Genomic DNA, 14,102 nt, shown 5'->3' on the forward strand with positions numbered 1-14,102 from the left:
GTAAGAATAAATATGATATCCATAAGTTATTATTCATGCCATATGTCTGTGATCATCGCGGTGATGGGGACTACTTGGTGCATGTAACCTTCATCAGGGACTCATGTATGTGTTCACGACCAATTATTTTAGCCAGCCCGGCTAAAATAACTGGATGGCCTACCTGCCTGTCAGCCTTCCATCTCGTGCTCTCATTTATCTCGTGCCCTCATTGGGTCATGATGTGCGCGTTCGTGTGTGTTGGAGGAGGGGGTTTGTAAGGAAGTCTGAAGGAAGGGGCAGATTTTTTTCGGCTGCGTACTTTCAAATTGTAGCGCACTCGAGCTGGTTTCTCCATTCTTACCTACCTTACCTTTAAGGTAAGATTGATGAGTCTGACAGCTCTATACTGGTCCATGTGAAAATCAACACAGAACAGAACTACGGCTCCATCTTGTGGTGGAGCACATTAACTACAGTGTCCAGATATGAAGTAAAGAGGTCTCACTCTGACCCCTTTTTTGTCGCCCTGAACATTTATGCTGTAAATAATAGCCTGTAAACAAGTCACCTTGGTGGACAGATTTGAGTTCATCAGCTAACAATTCATCTCTGTCATTATGGGTCTGAAACTAGTTTGCATGGATAACAAAACAATTCAAACATAACTTAGGCTACCTGTCGCTTTGGTTCTTGCTTTGTGTGGCCGAGTTCAAAGTTGAACTCAAAGGTGTTAAGAACTTCGCCAAAGACTGTTAATATTACTGGCAACACAACTTCAAGTCAATTACACTTGTTTCAGAAAAACTAAAGTTCAATCTGTATATATATTTTATTTTTCTAAATCATGGTTAAATTCTTTTCATGGATGTATTGTTTTCCTTAGATACAAAAAAACCACTTCCGCAAGTCCCAGAAATCAATGCGCCTGAGCGCGCCCCTCGTCACATGGAAACAAGCGTCACGTTTGTATGTGCGTTGCCATGGGGAGCAGTCACGCGCACGTAAAGTATCGCAGGAGCTATAGCTTTAGATATTTAATCTGAAGAAACTTCGAGCTATCAGCAGGCGCAGACAACGGCCGAGGAAAGGAGCAACGCCCCTAAATGGTGAGTTAAAAACTGGAAGAAGAAGAAAAGGGGGGTTTGAAAGAAATTCCAAGAACATGGTGGTTGAGGAACTGAACTGTCAAAGCAGACATGTCAACAACAAATGTTTCTCTGGTTTTAACTCTTTCTGATGAACTCCACTGTCTTTTATTTTTACAGGAATGATATCAGTTATTTTTTAGAGTTAGACTAGGATGTCTTTCCTTGCTGTGTGTTACATTGAATGTTTATGACAGTAGAGTTTAAGGGAATCAATTACCTCCAAATGTACTTTGTCAAGAAATGGCATTTAGAATTTTTGATCCAATTGAATTATTCTGTTTCTTTTCCACTGTCCGGTTAGTGTCCACGTGTTTTCAATATAATTGACCTTGAATAGCTTCCTAATGTCATGTGGCCTGGATACTTTTCTTAATTCCCTTTAAATCCGTCCACAACAGATTGCCATATGCGAAAGCTGAGTGCAGGCCAGCAGTCCTTTGGCTGGCTTCTCCTCTTGTCTTAGAGCTTATTGTTTCACTGAGACTTGGACATCAGACAAGGTTTTGTTTAGAGCAATCATTTCTGGTCTATATACAGCATGCACAATGTATAACTAATCTATAAACATTTACATATTTGTAATTGTACTGATTATTAGGAGACATAGAGCTAAATCCAGTTTGGACATACTGTTTGGAGGGCCCCATTCAATGAAATGTACACTGATCTTATTTTGTGTGGTAACCCTTGGTTTACCTGCATCTTCATTTCTTCTAATCTAAATACAGCATGTCAGCGATCGACAAATGTACTCAAGTTTCAAGAAAATAGCTGACAGATGGAATTCAAATCCCAACACTAATGCTCAAAACTATGCTTTCATAGCTTTACATGTGTGTATGCTTTTCATTGTTCTTCAACCAATCCATATATTAACAGTTCATCCATTTGAAATGTTATTACCTGGATTATGTCAGAGTATGCATGCTGTGTTTCAGTCTACAGGGCTACCACTGTTTAACATTGACATTTAAAGAGATTCTTCTGATGGTTGATAAAGAAAATAACAATGATTGGTCATAAATCCACTTTTGTAGCCTCTCATTATCAGAAGAGGTTCTTTGACAGTGCAATCCCCCCCGATGTAATGAATAGTTTACACCTTGAGGATAGTTCAAATGGCAAAAGTAACTACCATGTTCTACAAGATCTATAGATGTATGTTAAGTTATCAAAATATACATTTTACGACCATTAAAACCCCAGACTTTCTCTTGGCCTTTCTTTAATAATAATAATAATATATTTAATTATATATTTAATTTAAAGACAAATCTCGAAGTGCTTCACAACAAGGGATACTGATACACTTTGAGAGATTAAACAAATAATTGTAATAATAATAAGAAATCAAAAAATAAAAAATAAAATATAAAATAGAGTACAAAAATAAAAGAGAAACTGAACAAGAGGTTATACTTAAAAGATTTCAGGGAGGCTACTCACTTTACCTTATTAGCTTTAAGTTAAAATACACGAGGCAGGTGCAAGAATACATATTTATGATGCGATACATATGCATGATAATACAATAATTGTATGTTACAACCTAAAACAGCACCGTGGACAGCTATGCATTTCACTACTAGAGAAATTAAACGATATCAGTCTGACAGGTGCGGTTAAAAAAGCCCTTTGGCTGAATATGCATCACAACATTATGATGACTAAGGCCTTTGGTGTGAATCAGATCCTCCAGGCAGGGTGCTTGGGGAAGGTAGTGGATGCCGGTAAGCGTCATGGTGATGTAACATCCTATTTACATCCCTGTTGACTTAATCTGCCTAGGGCTGGCTTTGTCATCTCTCTTGGGTGGTCATGTGCCTCCTACTAGTGAGACACACGCCTAATCCTCCTCCCGACAGAACAACAAGAAGTGCTCCTCGTTTAGCTTTGTAGATCTAAGGAAAATCCTTGTGTTTGGTGATTTCCAGGAGTGGGTGAAGCTTCAAACTGTTGGCACAGCGTCCACTTTCGGCTGACCTACATGAGCAGGATCCAACCTTTCTAACAACGGGTCAGACACTGCAGGATGAGTGTGGAACTGCAAGGGTTGGTGAGCATCGTGACATACTGGCCTTTTAAAAATGATGTCTTCTAGGAAATTAACTCCACTCAAGAATAGGCAGATGAAAGACTTTTGATCATTTGAATTTACTCAGTTTCCCCCCCCCCCCCCCCCACCTTATGCAGAAGGAAAGTTAAGACCCTAATGAAACCGTCTTGAGTGATGATGAATCGCTACACCACCCTGAGGCAGCTGGGTGACGGCACCTACGGCAGCGTGCTGATGGGGAGAAGCAACGAGTCTGGAGAACTGGTGGCTATCAAGAGGTGAGGGTATTGATCCTTTTTTAAATATACATATTGTCCTCTTTGTTTCAGCATGTCTTTGTTATAGCATGACAATATCGCAATATTTGTGGTTATTTCCCTATTGTGACAAAGCATAAATGTGCTCTCTATCTAGATTTAAGGGAAGCTTTACAATTGAGTGCACCATACAGTACTGGTAGTTCTATATAAGTGCAATAACTAACTTGGTATTCCTGCATTTAACTTGTTTTGCAGCACTTGCACTCTTTTATTGCACTATTTTACTTTCTCGCCTAAGATTGAAATCGCCAACAACTACACTGTTTTGTGCGTATGACGATAAAATCTTTGAATCTTAAATATTTCTCAAAGTTCATACAGTGCACAACCTAGTTTACATCGAATACTGTTTAACAAGTCTAACAATAACCCGGGAAAATGTCATCACAGCAAGACATTTAATAAAAATAGTGCGATATTTGAATATAACCACACTCTGGAAGTATATAATATCAAGGTTTAAGTTTCAATATACACATTCGTTAAAGGAATTGCTCGTTATATATCAAATTAAATTTTACCCACACATTTCTAAACCAATTTCTGTGCAATATTTGCCCACCTTAACACGGATGCACTCAAAAAAATGTACAAAACTGAACTTGAATTGTAAAAGTTTAGGACTTCTGGTTTCCTACCATCACAAGGGCAAACAAACCGGCTAACATGCCTTTGTTCCAGCAGCGTGGCAGAAGGGTTCAATAATAGATGAGAAACCGGGGAGATGCATCCACCGGCTGATTATATGGTTACCATGCAAGTACAATACAGGTGGTGACGGTGAAAGGCAGTGAAAGTAGAGGGAGTGTGTCGGGTTGCTGTCATTGTGGAAGGGACCACAGAAACTGGCAGGTGAGCAGAGGGGAGAAAGAGATATGTGCACGTTCTGTGACTCTTACATAACGGCAGGTGGAGGGAGAGGTAACGCTGATCAGAGAAGATAAGCCGTCGTAAATGTGTCTCGCATACCAGCTGTGGTGTGGTTTGAATGTATATAGCAACACATACTGCGATAACAACTTAATACAACTGAATCAAGATGCATTTCACACTTAATTTAAGAAGAGAAGCAAATGGTAAAGATGTATTTATGTCACTTCATGTCTTAAGCTTTTGCTGGTTTTATACTTCAAATGAAATGAGGTGAAATTTGAAACACCTCAAAAAAGCTGAATTATTGATGGAGGTAAACAAAGGAATGTTGACTCTATATGTGGGTTATATGCCCTGCAAATGTAGTGTCGTGTATTTTGAAGTTGCATGTAATAATTCATATCTGGTTTTGACTTCCCCCACAGGATGAAAAGGAAGTTTTACTCATGGGAAGAATGTATGAACTTAAGAGAAGTGAAGGTGAGGATGATCTTAAAACTTTAGATGATGCCGTGTTACGCAAGCAATTATGCCTTAGAGCAGAACGGTGTCATATTGTTGTTGTTGTTCTTAACTTTTCCCATGATTCGTCACACTAGTCTCTAAAGAAGCTGAACCATGCGAATGTGGTGAAGCTGAAGGAGGTCATCAGAGAGAACGATCACCTGTACTTTGTCTTTGAGTACATGAAGGAGAACCTCTACCAGCTTATGAAGGACAGGTAAGAAGACATTAACACACTCTACCATGTATGTCTGCACAGAAGTCTAGTTTGAGATTCCAGAGCTTCCTCTTTGTAGCGCGAAAAGTTTAGACATTCATTCACACAAATAGGATTGCGATGTTCCTTTATATTTTCACGTGTGCTACATTTTTCAACTCATTTGATCAGTTAGTGTGTACCAAGAAAAGAAAAATGCGATTTCATGAATTCTTCCTGAATCCTATCAATTTTATGTTTACAGAAAAAAGTTGTTCCCTGAATCAATTACAAGAAACATGAGCTTTCAGATTTTACAAGGCCTGTCATTTATTCACAAACATGGTAGGTGCACTGTGTTCCCTTCATGGCCTGCAAGTGCATGACAGTGGTTGCATACTGCAAGATTCACGGCATATTGAGAACACTAAAAAGCTATATAAAGTGGAGCATTTCAAAAGTTCGAACTTGGCAATCTGGTGATAAATAAATAAGAATCTTGTCGTTTGTAAACCCTTAATCATCTAACCTGTTGCTCTGCTTTACTTTAAAGAATGGATGTGTGTACGTTTTGGGGAATTTGACAGTTACCTTGCACTCCCTGCTATTTCTTCCACACATCCAGAATGCATGTTCTTTTCAGGATCTCTTTCTTTTAACTGCTTTTCTTTCATTTTTCTTTTAACCCTCTTTCCTTCCTTTTATGTCTCTTTGGTTTTCTGTTAGAGAGAATAAGATGTTCTCAGAGAATGAAATTAGGAACATCCTGTTTCAAGTGATATCTGGGTTGGCTTTTGTACATAAGCATGGTAAGAGGCTTTACTCTGTCATTCTTTACCTGTTCATAATCAGAATAACCTTTCAGTAGTTGGTTTGGGTGTATATTGTAATTTGGTGCTAAGTGCACTGCCAACATTTAGATAAATTCCCTTTAATGTACATGTGGAAATAAGTATTGTATACCATCAATAACAGGCTACTAAAACAGCTTGCTTAAGGTTAAAGAAACAATGTATCCATGGTTCAAAATGTCAATGTTGAATACACAGACCATTGAACCAAGGCCAGCGCTGTCAGCGGCTATATACACCCAATCATCAGCTCCACCGTGTTTCCTTTTTCTTCTTCTAAATGTAGCTAAAGTTTGAAATACTAATGAAGAACAATTGCATATGATTGTAATCTGGCAATGTGCTTTACACAATGACTTAAGCTTAATACTTACCAATCCACAGGGTTCTTTCATCGGGACATGAAGCCAGAGAATCTGCTGTGCATGGGTCCAGAACTGGTGAAAATAGCAGATTTTGGACTGGCCAGAGAGATCCGCTCCAAACCTCCGTACACAGACTATGTTTCAACCCGATGGTAAGCATAATGAATTGCCATCTTAAACACAGAGGAGAGCATGTGCATCTATTGCAGTGTGCTTAACTGCTTTGGTACAGATGCAAGTTAGATTCACTTTTTGCAATACCCTGATTGTTTGTTTACTTGATTATGTCCTCTGTCCAGGTACCGGGCTCCAGAGGTCCTGCTCAGATCGTCTACCTACAGCTCTCCTGTTGACCTGTGGGCGGTGGGCTGCATCATGGCTGAGCTCTACACTCTCAGACCTCTCTTCCCTGGAAACAGTGAAGTGGATGAGATCTTTAAGATATGCCAAGTTCTCGGCACCGTGAAAAAGGTGAGAAGAAACAGAATGACGAAAACAACATAAAAACACCTGATTAATACATAAACCATACATTTAACCATCTGATTGTGTCTTCCTCCCGTAGACGGACTGGTCAGAGGGCTACCAGCTAGCTTCTGCTATGAACTTTCGCTTCCCCCAATGTGTGCCCACCCACCTGAAGACCCTCATCCCAAATGCCAGCAATGAGGCCATCATACTGATGAGGGACCTGCTGCAGTGGGACCCCAAAAAAAGACCCACTGCTGTACAGGTGGGGGAGAGTATGAGAAACCATAGCTTTATTCGCATTAGCATCCTAATCCCAGTCATTTGTTATTAGTTCTGAAGTCATGCCTGATTCCCTCTGGCCCTCTGCATCACGTATCCATATCATGCAGAAAACATGGTCAGGTCATTACATGATTAAACATAATTTCCTCCACTGAGACGGTTTGATTACTCTGTGGGCCCTGGGTAGGAAACACCTTACCAGAGGGAGGGACATTTCCATTCTCTGCTTACAAAGCTCCCAGGTGTAGGATCACATCCAGATTTAGCTGATTCCAAGGAAACAATTCAAATGATGTTTAACTTACTCCACACAACATATACATATTTGAATAGGTATGCATTAAAGCAAACTTCCTTACAGGTTTGAGTGTGAAATGTTAATTCATAGTGAACAATGCTCAGGGAGTAATCGTAATAGCTAAAGAACAATCTGTATTCCTCTGTCTTCCTGTCCAGTCCCTGCGTTACCCATACTTCCAGGTAGGCCAGATCTTAGGGCCTCGTCCTCAGAGCCAGGAGATCAAGAAGGTCCAGGCCAGGCCGCCGGTCTCGGAGTCCAAGGCTGATACCCAGCAGTCTTCCTCTGACTCCAAAGCCTCCACTTCCTCCTCCAAAAACCAGCAGCACCAGCAGATCCCCCTTCCCCAAACTGAGAGTAAAGCAGGAGGTCATGCAGTGAGTATCACAAACATTATTGTATTTCTTGTTGAATCAAATAATGGAGTTGTCTGAGTTTATGCAGATGCAAACACTACCTTGTCATACATAAAGGAGTCTTTCTGGTCCCTTACTTTGCAGAAAGCAGCATCGCAGGGCAGTGAGAACAGCGTTGGTGGGGGGGGGGTGGCGGTGCTGAAGAGCGGCCGTCGTCACTGGGGCCAGACCGTCGCGAAGACCTCAGGCAGCTGGGAGGAATCGGACCGCTCAGAAACCGCCGCCTCCGACTCCAAGAAGCCCAGTCTGGGGGACGCAGAGGAGGAGTGGGGCCCTCAGGAGGAGAGAGGCCCTCAGGAGCATCGCCCACAGTAAGTGTCCTAACAGAACTATATTGGTGAATTGTGATTTACCTCAAGCATCTCGCGTTTCTCAAGAGTTAGTTATGTATGCAAAATGTCCTTAACTTCCCTAAATGATTTAACAAATCTCTTACCACCATAAGTAGGACTTATATTCTGACTTTATGTGATGCATGGAGTTGCTTTTTCGGTACAGACTCTTAAAGTGTCTCGTTTATGTTTTCAGGCCCAAGCCGTCGGAGCAGAAGCCTCTGTATTCCTACAGCACAGTCACTAAGCTACCCAACAATGTTAAGATGGGCCAAATGGACCCCAATCTCCCAGGGTCTGCTGCACGACAGCACTACCTGAGCCAGTCTCGATATCTGCCAGGTAAGACGGCATGATTAGCAATCCTTATCCTTGGAAAGAGAGCACCAAATTGTAGCGTTTTACAAGCAACTTTTCAATTTGTTGTTATAGTTTGGCATAATTTCCCCTCTTACAGTCTTTATATGCATTGTTTAAAATGTCAGATGAGCTATTGTAAAGCATGACTGCTGGTAGATCTAGTGTGTGATGCTGAATGACACTAACTATCGTAAGAAAACCTAAGAATCAGCAAGTCCAAATGCAAATTCCCCTAAATATTGGTCCTAAAAACAAAGTGTTATCATCATCCTTTAGGTCACCTGATCAGAGTTTCAGAAAAAATTCAACGTGGTGATTTAAATGTTTGTGTTGATCATTCCTGTTGCTTTTAGGGTTGATCGGCAAGCATCAGACTTCTTCTGGCGATAAGGAGTTGAGTGGTTTAACGCTGCGGGACTTGTGGGAGAACTCCTCAAACACTGTAAATAAACCGCTCGCCCCTATTGGAGGAGGATTATCAGTCACGAGAGCCAAAGCAGGTGAGGACTAACGTCTAACGTAGAGGTGTTAAGTGTCCAGATTTGACTAACATGTTAACAAAATCAAATCTATCAGAGATAAGAATCAGGACTTCACCTCCACCCGCCTCATTATGCCATGCAGTGGAAACCTGGCTACTGTCAGTGTCACATGATACAACACTAAATGCTAATGATGCAGCTAATGTCTCCTGATCAGTAGTTATGGAGCCATTGACAAAGCAGGGTTAGGAGTGAGTGTCTGTGACTTTAGAGAAGGGAGATCTCTATAAATCATTTGTCATGTAGACAGACACACAATATGGGTCCCCGCTGTGCTCTCTTCTTCTTCTGTCTCTTTCTTTCACGCTGTCTCTCCCTCACCATTGCTTATTCATGAGATTAAGACTGTCGGTGTAAGATCAAGTGTTCCTTAAAAGGCCTTCAACTGCACCCCCTACTCATTTGTCCCCACACTCACGCACAGCGTTTGTTTTGATACACGTATGAACCTATTTGTATCTTTACAGTCAAGAACAATAACCCTTTTTCTAACTGAGTGCTAACATGATATTTATCTCACATTTCTGTTTTTCCTCTTCTTTCTGATTGCATGCATTTCTTCTTCGGCCCTCCTTTTCCGTGTGAAACTAGAAGACAATGCCTCTAAATCTGACGATAGCCCGCCAGAGAAAACTGTTGTTAAAGAAAGAATACTGGAGAAAATTGATCTCTCCAAAGGTATCTTATTTCACGTGAACTTTTGTGTTGTATTTTGAGTGTTTGCTGATGCAACAAGCTTCAGTTATTCACCCAGCATCTTAACATGTGAATGAACCCAACTGCCAAAGACTCTGCAGGAGACAAGGGTACAAATACACAGTTTAGCCAGAGAACTAAGAGCTCCAGTTGCTAAATAGATGTTAGATTGCACGACAACCACAACATCTTCTTCGGGGAACAATAAGGCTTTTCACTAATTACCCCGATAAGCATCTGTGAGCTGCAGATGGATGGAGTCGCTGCAGAAGCTGAATGACTTCAATCACTCGGCCTTAGTCATTTGTTTGGGTACTCAGTAGCTTTTGCATATGCAGTAGCCACTTCACACACATCATTTTACTTAATTTGTATGTTTTCAATGGTGTACATTATTTAATCGTATATGACCGTGAGAAGCAGCTAATGCTAGCGAGGTACCTGGAGGTTGATACATTAAAATAAGACACATTAACTATGTTTTCTTCTACTTTAGGGAACTTTGTGAGCACCAAATACAACCTCTCTGGCGCTTATATTCCTTCATTCCAGAAGAAAGAGGTGGGCTCAGTGGGGCAGAGAATCCATCTCGCTCCTTTGGCTGGTCAGCACACAAGTAAGATTTGATCATGCTAAGCTGACATAATTATTCTTAATACCTTTACATCTGGTAACTTCACTTGATCCCCCTTTTTCCAGCTCCAACGGTTTCACTCCCTCATCTTTCTGAATATCAGTTTGCCATGACTATTCGTACTCCTTTACTCCCTTTCTCTAATCAATGTATCACCTACTTACTGGTACTATATGTTTCTCCTCTTTCTTCACTCTTTCAGTCAATCCTTCCTCTTCTCCTGATAACAAAAAAGAGAAATCTAAATCTGCAAAGGCCAAGCCTGTATCCAACTCCTCTTTGAGCGAAAGTAATGAAGGTATTGGCCTTTTTCCAGTAGTTACTTGCCTTTTTTTTTAGCCTGATTCCTTGCATTGAAGTTTTCAGATGAACAAAGCTGTCCTTCTGTATTGTTATGGTCCAGTGCTTTGACTGCTCATGACATTAAAATCCTGTCTAGCTAATGTGGATGTGTCCTGCTAGCTTTACCTGGCTATAGCTTATGTGTTTAATACTGTTTTTATTAGAGAAAACTCACTGACTTGCGTGATCCTCCAGATTACGAGGGCTTGAAGAGGAGGGCAGACAGGACTCAGATGAAGGGGAGCAGCTACTCGGCCCTGGGGAAGACTTCTGGGAATCTCCTCAGCCGAGCCCCCCCCGTGCAGCCGGTCCACGGCAGGGTGGACTGGACATCCAAATATGGTGGAACTCGGTAGATCGGACAAGTCATGCAGCTTCTCCTGCTTGATGGACTCTGGTATACATATTTAGATAATGGATGTTAACCCCAAGCACAGTTTTAAACACACTGAAACCCTACAGGGAATGCAGTATGTTCCCCTGAAACAAAAAAAATCAACAAGGTAGCTGGTAGGGGGAAAAACTGGTCTCAAAAGACATGCTTTCAGGAGACATTTTTCATGTCACAATTGCATAATTCTGTTTCCAGAGAGCCCAAAATATGTTACTGTGAAACATGTTTTGGAGATGACGGTTGCCATGATGCTGAAATAAGACTGTCTGCTAGACAATCCCACTGTACTCCAGTGTGAGCCAATTCTACTGTTAGTGTTGAGATACTCTGTGTACAATTCAAATGTAGCATAGCTTTTCATTTTTATACTGTAGTTTATTATTGTTGTCAAGTATTGTTTTAATACTGATAGAAAAGCACTAACAGTAATTTATTAACAGCTCCTGCGTTGATCCCTCTGCTTTAAATTTCATAACAAATTGTAATAGCAACAAAAACGATCCCTTCAACTTAATCTGTGCCGCAAGACAATGGCACACCTATTTGTATTATGCAATGAACTAATTGAGCATTTTGTAAACATTTTATACAAATAAATAAATGAAATGTCATAATGCACTCATACAAAAAGGACAAGACAACCATTTCTATTATATAAACAAGGTTCTATATTTCATCCTCAAATATACACTTTACAAAATGACATTAACAGATGCTGACATGAAACAGATCATGAGGTACACCTCAGAGTCTTCACTCCATCACGACTCCTGGGGTTTCTGGAGCAGAGACAGACCGAGCTTCCCCACCATCACAAGACTGAAACAGGAAAAAAATGAAAAATCACATCTCTGTTTTTGACATTTGGCCCATCGTCTGGGGTCAACAGAAAAGGTCCATATAATGAGCCTATCACAGACATTCATCAAGTACATGGTCTTTCAAAGAGGCAACCACCACACCTTGTCTGTGTCATCCTTTTTACCTCTCCTTGAATATGTTCATGTATGTCAAATAAATCAGTTTACTCATATGACAAATACCTTGCTGCAGCCATCAAGCCAGCTGGCATGAACTTCCTGGATCCGTAGAACCTCTTTCCCATCACACCAGTCAGAGCTCCTGATGTAGCTGGAAGACACAGGATGAACAAAATAAGATGTAATACAACTTGTTCAGAAATTGAAATGATCCTCATGGGACACAAACAGTGTTGTCAGTATAATTACCAAGGGACACCCAAACTTGTTTAGGGTCATTGGAGATCTGGTAGGCACCGAAACCTGCGAGTCCGCCGAAGAGAACACCAGCAGCCAGAGAGGGGACACTGCCTGAAAGACAACACACAGCACATCAACACCTGCATTTATTATATCAAGGACTGAAGTGCATGAACAGACTGGTGTGTGTGGGAGTAACACACTTTAGTTTTATATGCCATGAAAATAATTGAATGAAATAGATAACATCCACATCCAAAGCATACACAATAATACAAGAATATCAGGTTACCTGCTTTGACGTAACCTATGACTCCCCCAGAAGCGATGAGGGCCGCATAACCATATCCTACCCAATCCACAGACATGTTGGACACCTGCAAATAAAACGGCTTATGAGTGGACCTACATTAACTAATTAATTCAGACAGCTTCCTATTGAACACATAATAAACGTACAAGAGCAAAGACACCAAAAGGACTGTCTGAATGCTGCAATACAGAGGTGTTGCACAACACTAGCTGAGGAAAGAGCAGGTAGAGAAACATTGCATCATTAAAGAGAGTTCTCCCGCTCTGACACAGTAGTGCTTGTCTGTTTAATATCAGAAATCGTTACAATGTGGACCAACGGAGGATACATATGTGTGTGTCTGGCTAACAGATAAGGCTAGCTGCAGTGGTGGAAAGTAACTAAGTACTAGACTTGTAATTTACTCGAGTATACTACTCCACTACAATTCTTTATGTACTTTTACTCAACTACAATTATTGTATACCTTTATTTACTTTGCAGATTTTGATTAATTATGTAAAATATAATCAACTCTTAAATCAGACTTTAGTTCCACCTGGAGTAAATTCACAAGCTACCCTGCAGTATACAAAGTCATTCAAACGAGCTGCACCTTTACCAGCTTTGAGAACACTTTCATGCATTAATAATTATAAAACAAAATATATAATATATTATTCTGAAATGGGCCAATCTGCATAATGAGTACTTTTAATTTAGGTACTGTATTTTGATGCTAACACTTTTGTACTTTTACTTTAGTATTATTGAAATGCAGGACTTTTTCTTGTACATTTTTCTTCCTACACTCTGGTACTTCTACCTTAACTCAAGTACAAGATCTGAGTACTTCTTCAACCTCTGCTTGCATGTGCAAAGACACCAAAAGGACTGTCTGAATGCTGCAACGCAGAGGTGGTACACTTAACTAGCTGAGGAAACAGCACGTATAGAAACATTGTATCATTAAAGAGAGTTTTCCAATTGCAACCCTTGTCTGTTTTTTTAAATCAGAAGTCGTTACATTGTGGACCAACAGTGGGTTATGTGTGTGTATGCTTTCTTATATAAAGCTAGCTTCTTTAGCACCGAGCCTTAGCCATGCACGACTACCACAAACTAGCATCTGTGTTGCTGCTGCAGACATGCTAACACGACGGATTACAGAACATATACGCCATTGTTTGTATTGTATTTACAGCTTTAAACGCCTAAAAAAGCAGTATGAAAACATGAACCACAAGTATGCTCCATACAACCTTGCTCTCAGTTTGTCCTCTGTTACTGTCAACACACGGCAGCCTGTTCTCCACCGAGCACAATTTAGTGGTACACACAAAACGCGACAGGGTGCCTGATGGGAAATGTAGGCCGTAGTGGTTGGGAAGCAGGTGCTGCTGCGTTCATGAAAACATGATGTATTGACATAAAAATTAACAAAACTTGACACAAGGTTTTGGCTTTTCCCCCCCTCAAACTAACAATTTCTCCCAAACTTCCCTGTACTTGAACGCAGCTGAAATGT

At 40.6% G+C, this 14,102-nt stretch overlaps 2 protein-coding genes across 6 annotated transcripts; one reads left to right on the plus strand and one right to left on the minus strand.

Annotated features, from left to right (window-relative positions):
- The first annotated feature begins 958 nt into the window (after positions 1-958).
- Positions 959-11,628, plus strand: mak (male germ cell-associated kinase). 4 transcript variants are annotated; one of them, XM_034109045.1, is made up of 16 exons: positions 959-1,088; positions 3,065-3,186; positions 3,324-3,464; positions 4,805-4,859; positions 4,979-5,100; positions 5,345-5,424; positions 6,315-6,447; positions 6,595-6,766; positions 6,861-7,028; positions 7,505-7,723; positions 7,847-8,073; positions 8,291-8,436; positions 8,808-8,954; positions 9,588-9,674; positions 10,189-10,308; positions 10,864-11,628. In XM_034109045.1, the coding sequence occupies exons 3-16, from the start codon at positions 3,361-3,363 to the stop codon at positions 11,022-11,024; spliced, it is 1,941 nt and encodes a 646-aa protein (XP_033964936.1). In that variant the 5' UTR covers positions 959-1,088; positions 3,065-3,186; positions 3,324-3,360; the 3' UTR covers positions 11,025-11,628. The 4 variants fall into 4 exon arrangements, with proteins under 4 accessions (XP_033964936.1, XP_033964937.1, XP_033964938.1 ...); XM_034109046.1 differs by having other exon boundaries at positions 3,065-3,182; XM_034109047.1 differs by lacking the exon at positions 9,588-9,674.
- A 78-nt stretch (positions 11,629-11,706) lies between these two features.
- tmem14ca (transmembrane protein 14Ca) lies at positions 11,707-13,942 on the minus strand. Of its 2 annotated transcripts, none has more exons than XM_034109049.1 (5): positions 13,837-13,942; positions 12,575-12,659; positions 12,292-12,393; positions 12,106-12,193; positions 11,707-11,881 (listed from the first exon to the last, which is right to left on the minus strand). In XM_034109049.1, the coding sequence occupies exons 2-5, from the start codon at positions 12,648-12,650 to the stop codon at positions 11,824-11,826; spliced, it is 324 nt and encodes a 107-aa protein (XP_033964940.1). In that variant the 5' UTR covers positions 12,651-12,659; positions 13,837-13,942; the 3' UTR covers positions 11,707-11,823. The 2 variants fall into 2 exon arrangements, with proteins under 2 accessions (XP_033964940.1, XP_033964941.1); XM_034109050.2 differs by lacking the exon at positions 13,837-13,942 and adding an exon at positions 12,754-13,046.
- Between the last annotated feature and the right edge of the window lie 160 nt (positions 13,943-14,102).

Source organism: Pseudochaenichthys georgianus, chromosome 20 (assembly GCF_902827115.2).
Source record: "Pseudochaenichthys georgianus chromosome 20, fPseGeo1.2, whole genome shotgun sequence".
In the NCBI taxonomy this organism is placed as follows: Eukaryota; Metazoa; Chordata; class Actinopteri; order Perciformes; family Channichthyidae; genus Pseudochaenichthys; species Pseudochaenichthys georgianus.

Bases quoted from the DNA above. Each gene is read 5' to 3' on its own strand.
- mak (XM_034109045.1), top strand. From the start codon at position 3,361: ATGATGAATCGCTACACCACCCTGAGGCAGCTGGGTGACGGCACCTAC. The intron at 6,448-6,594 runs GTAAGCATAATG...TCCTCTGTCCAG, and splicing joins GACTATGTTTCAACCCGATG to GTACCGGGCTCCAGAGGTCC. The intron at 8,955-9,587 runs GTGAGGACTAAC...GTGTGAAACTAG, and splicing joins AGTCACGAGAGCCAAAGCAG to AAGACAATGCCTCTAAATCT.
- tmem14ca (XM_034109050.2), bottom strand. From the start codon at position 12,831: ATGTTTCTCTACCTGCTCTTTCCTCAGCTAGTGTTGTGCAACACCTCT. The intron at 12,394-12,574 runs GTAACCTGATAT...GTTGTCTTTCAG, and splicing joins CATAGGTTACGTCAAAGCAG to GCAGTGTCCCCTCTCTGGCT. The intron at 12,194-12,291 runs GTAATTATACTG...TGTGTCTTCCAG, and splicing joins ACAAGTTTGGGTGTCCCTTG to CTACATCAGGAGCTCTGACT.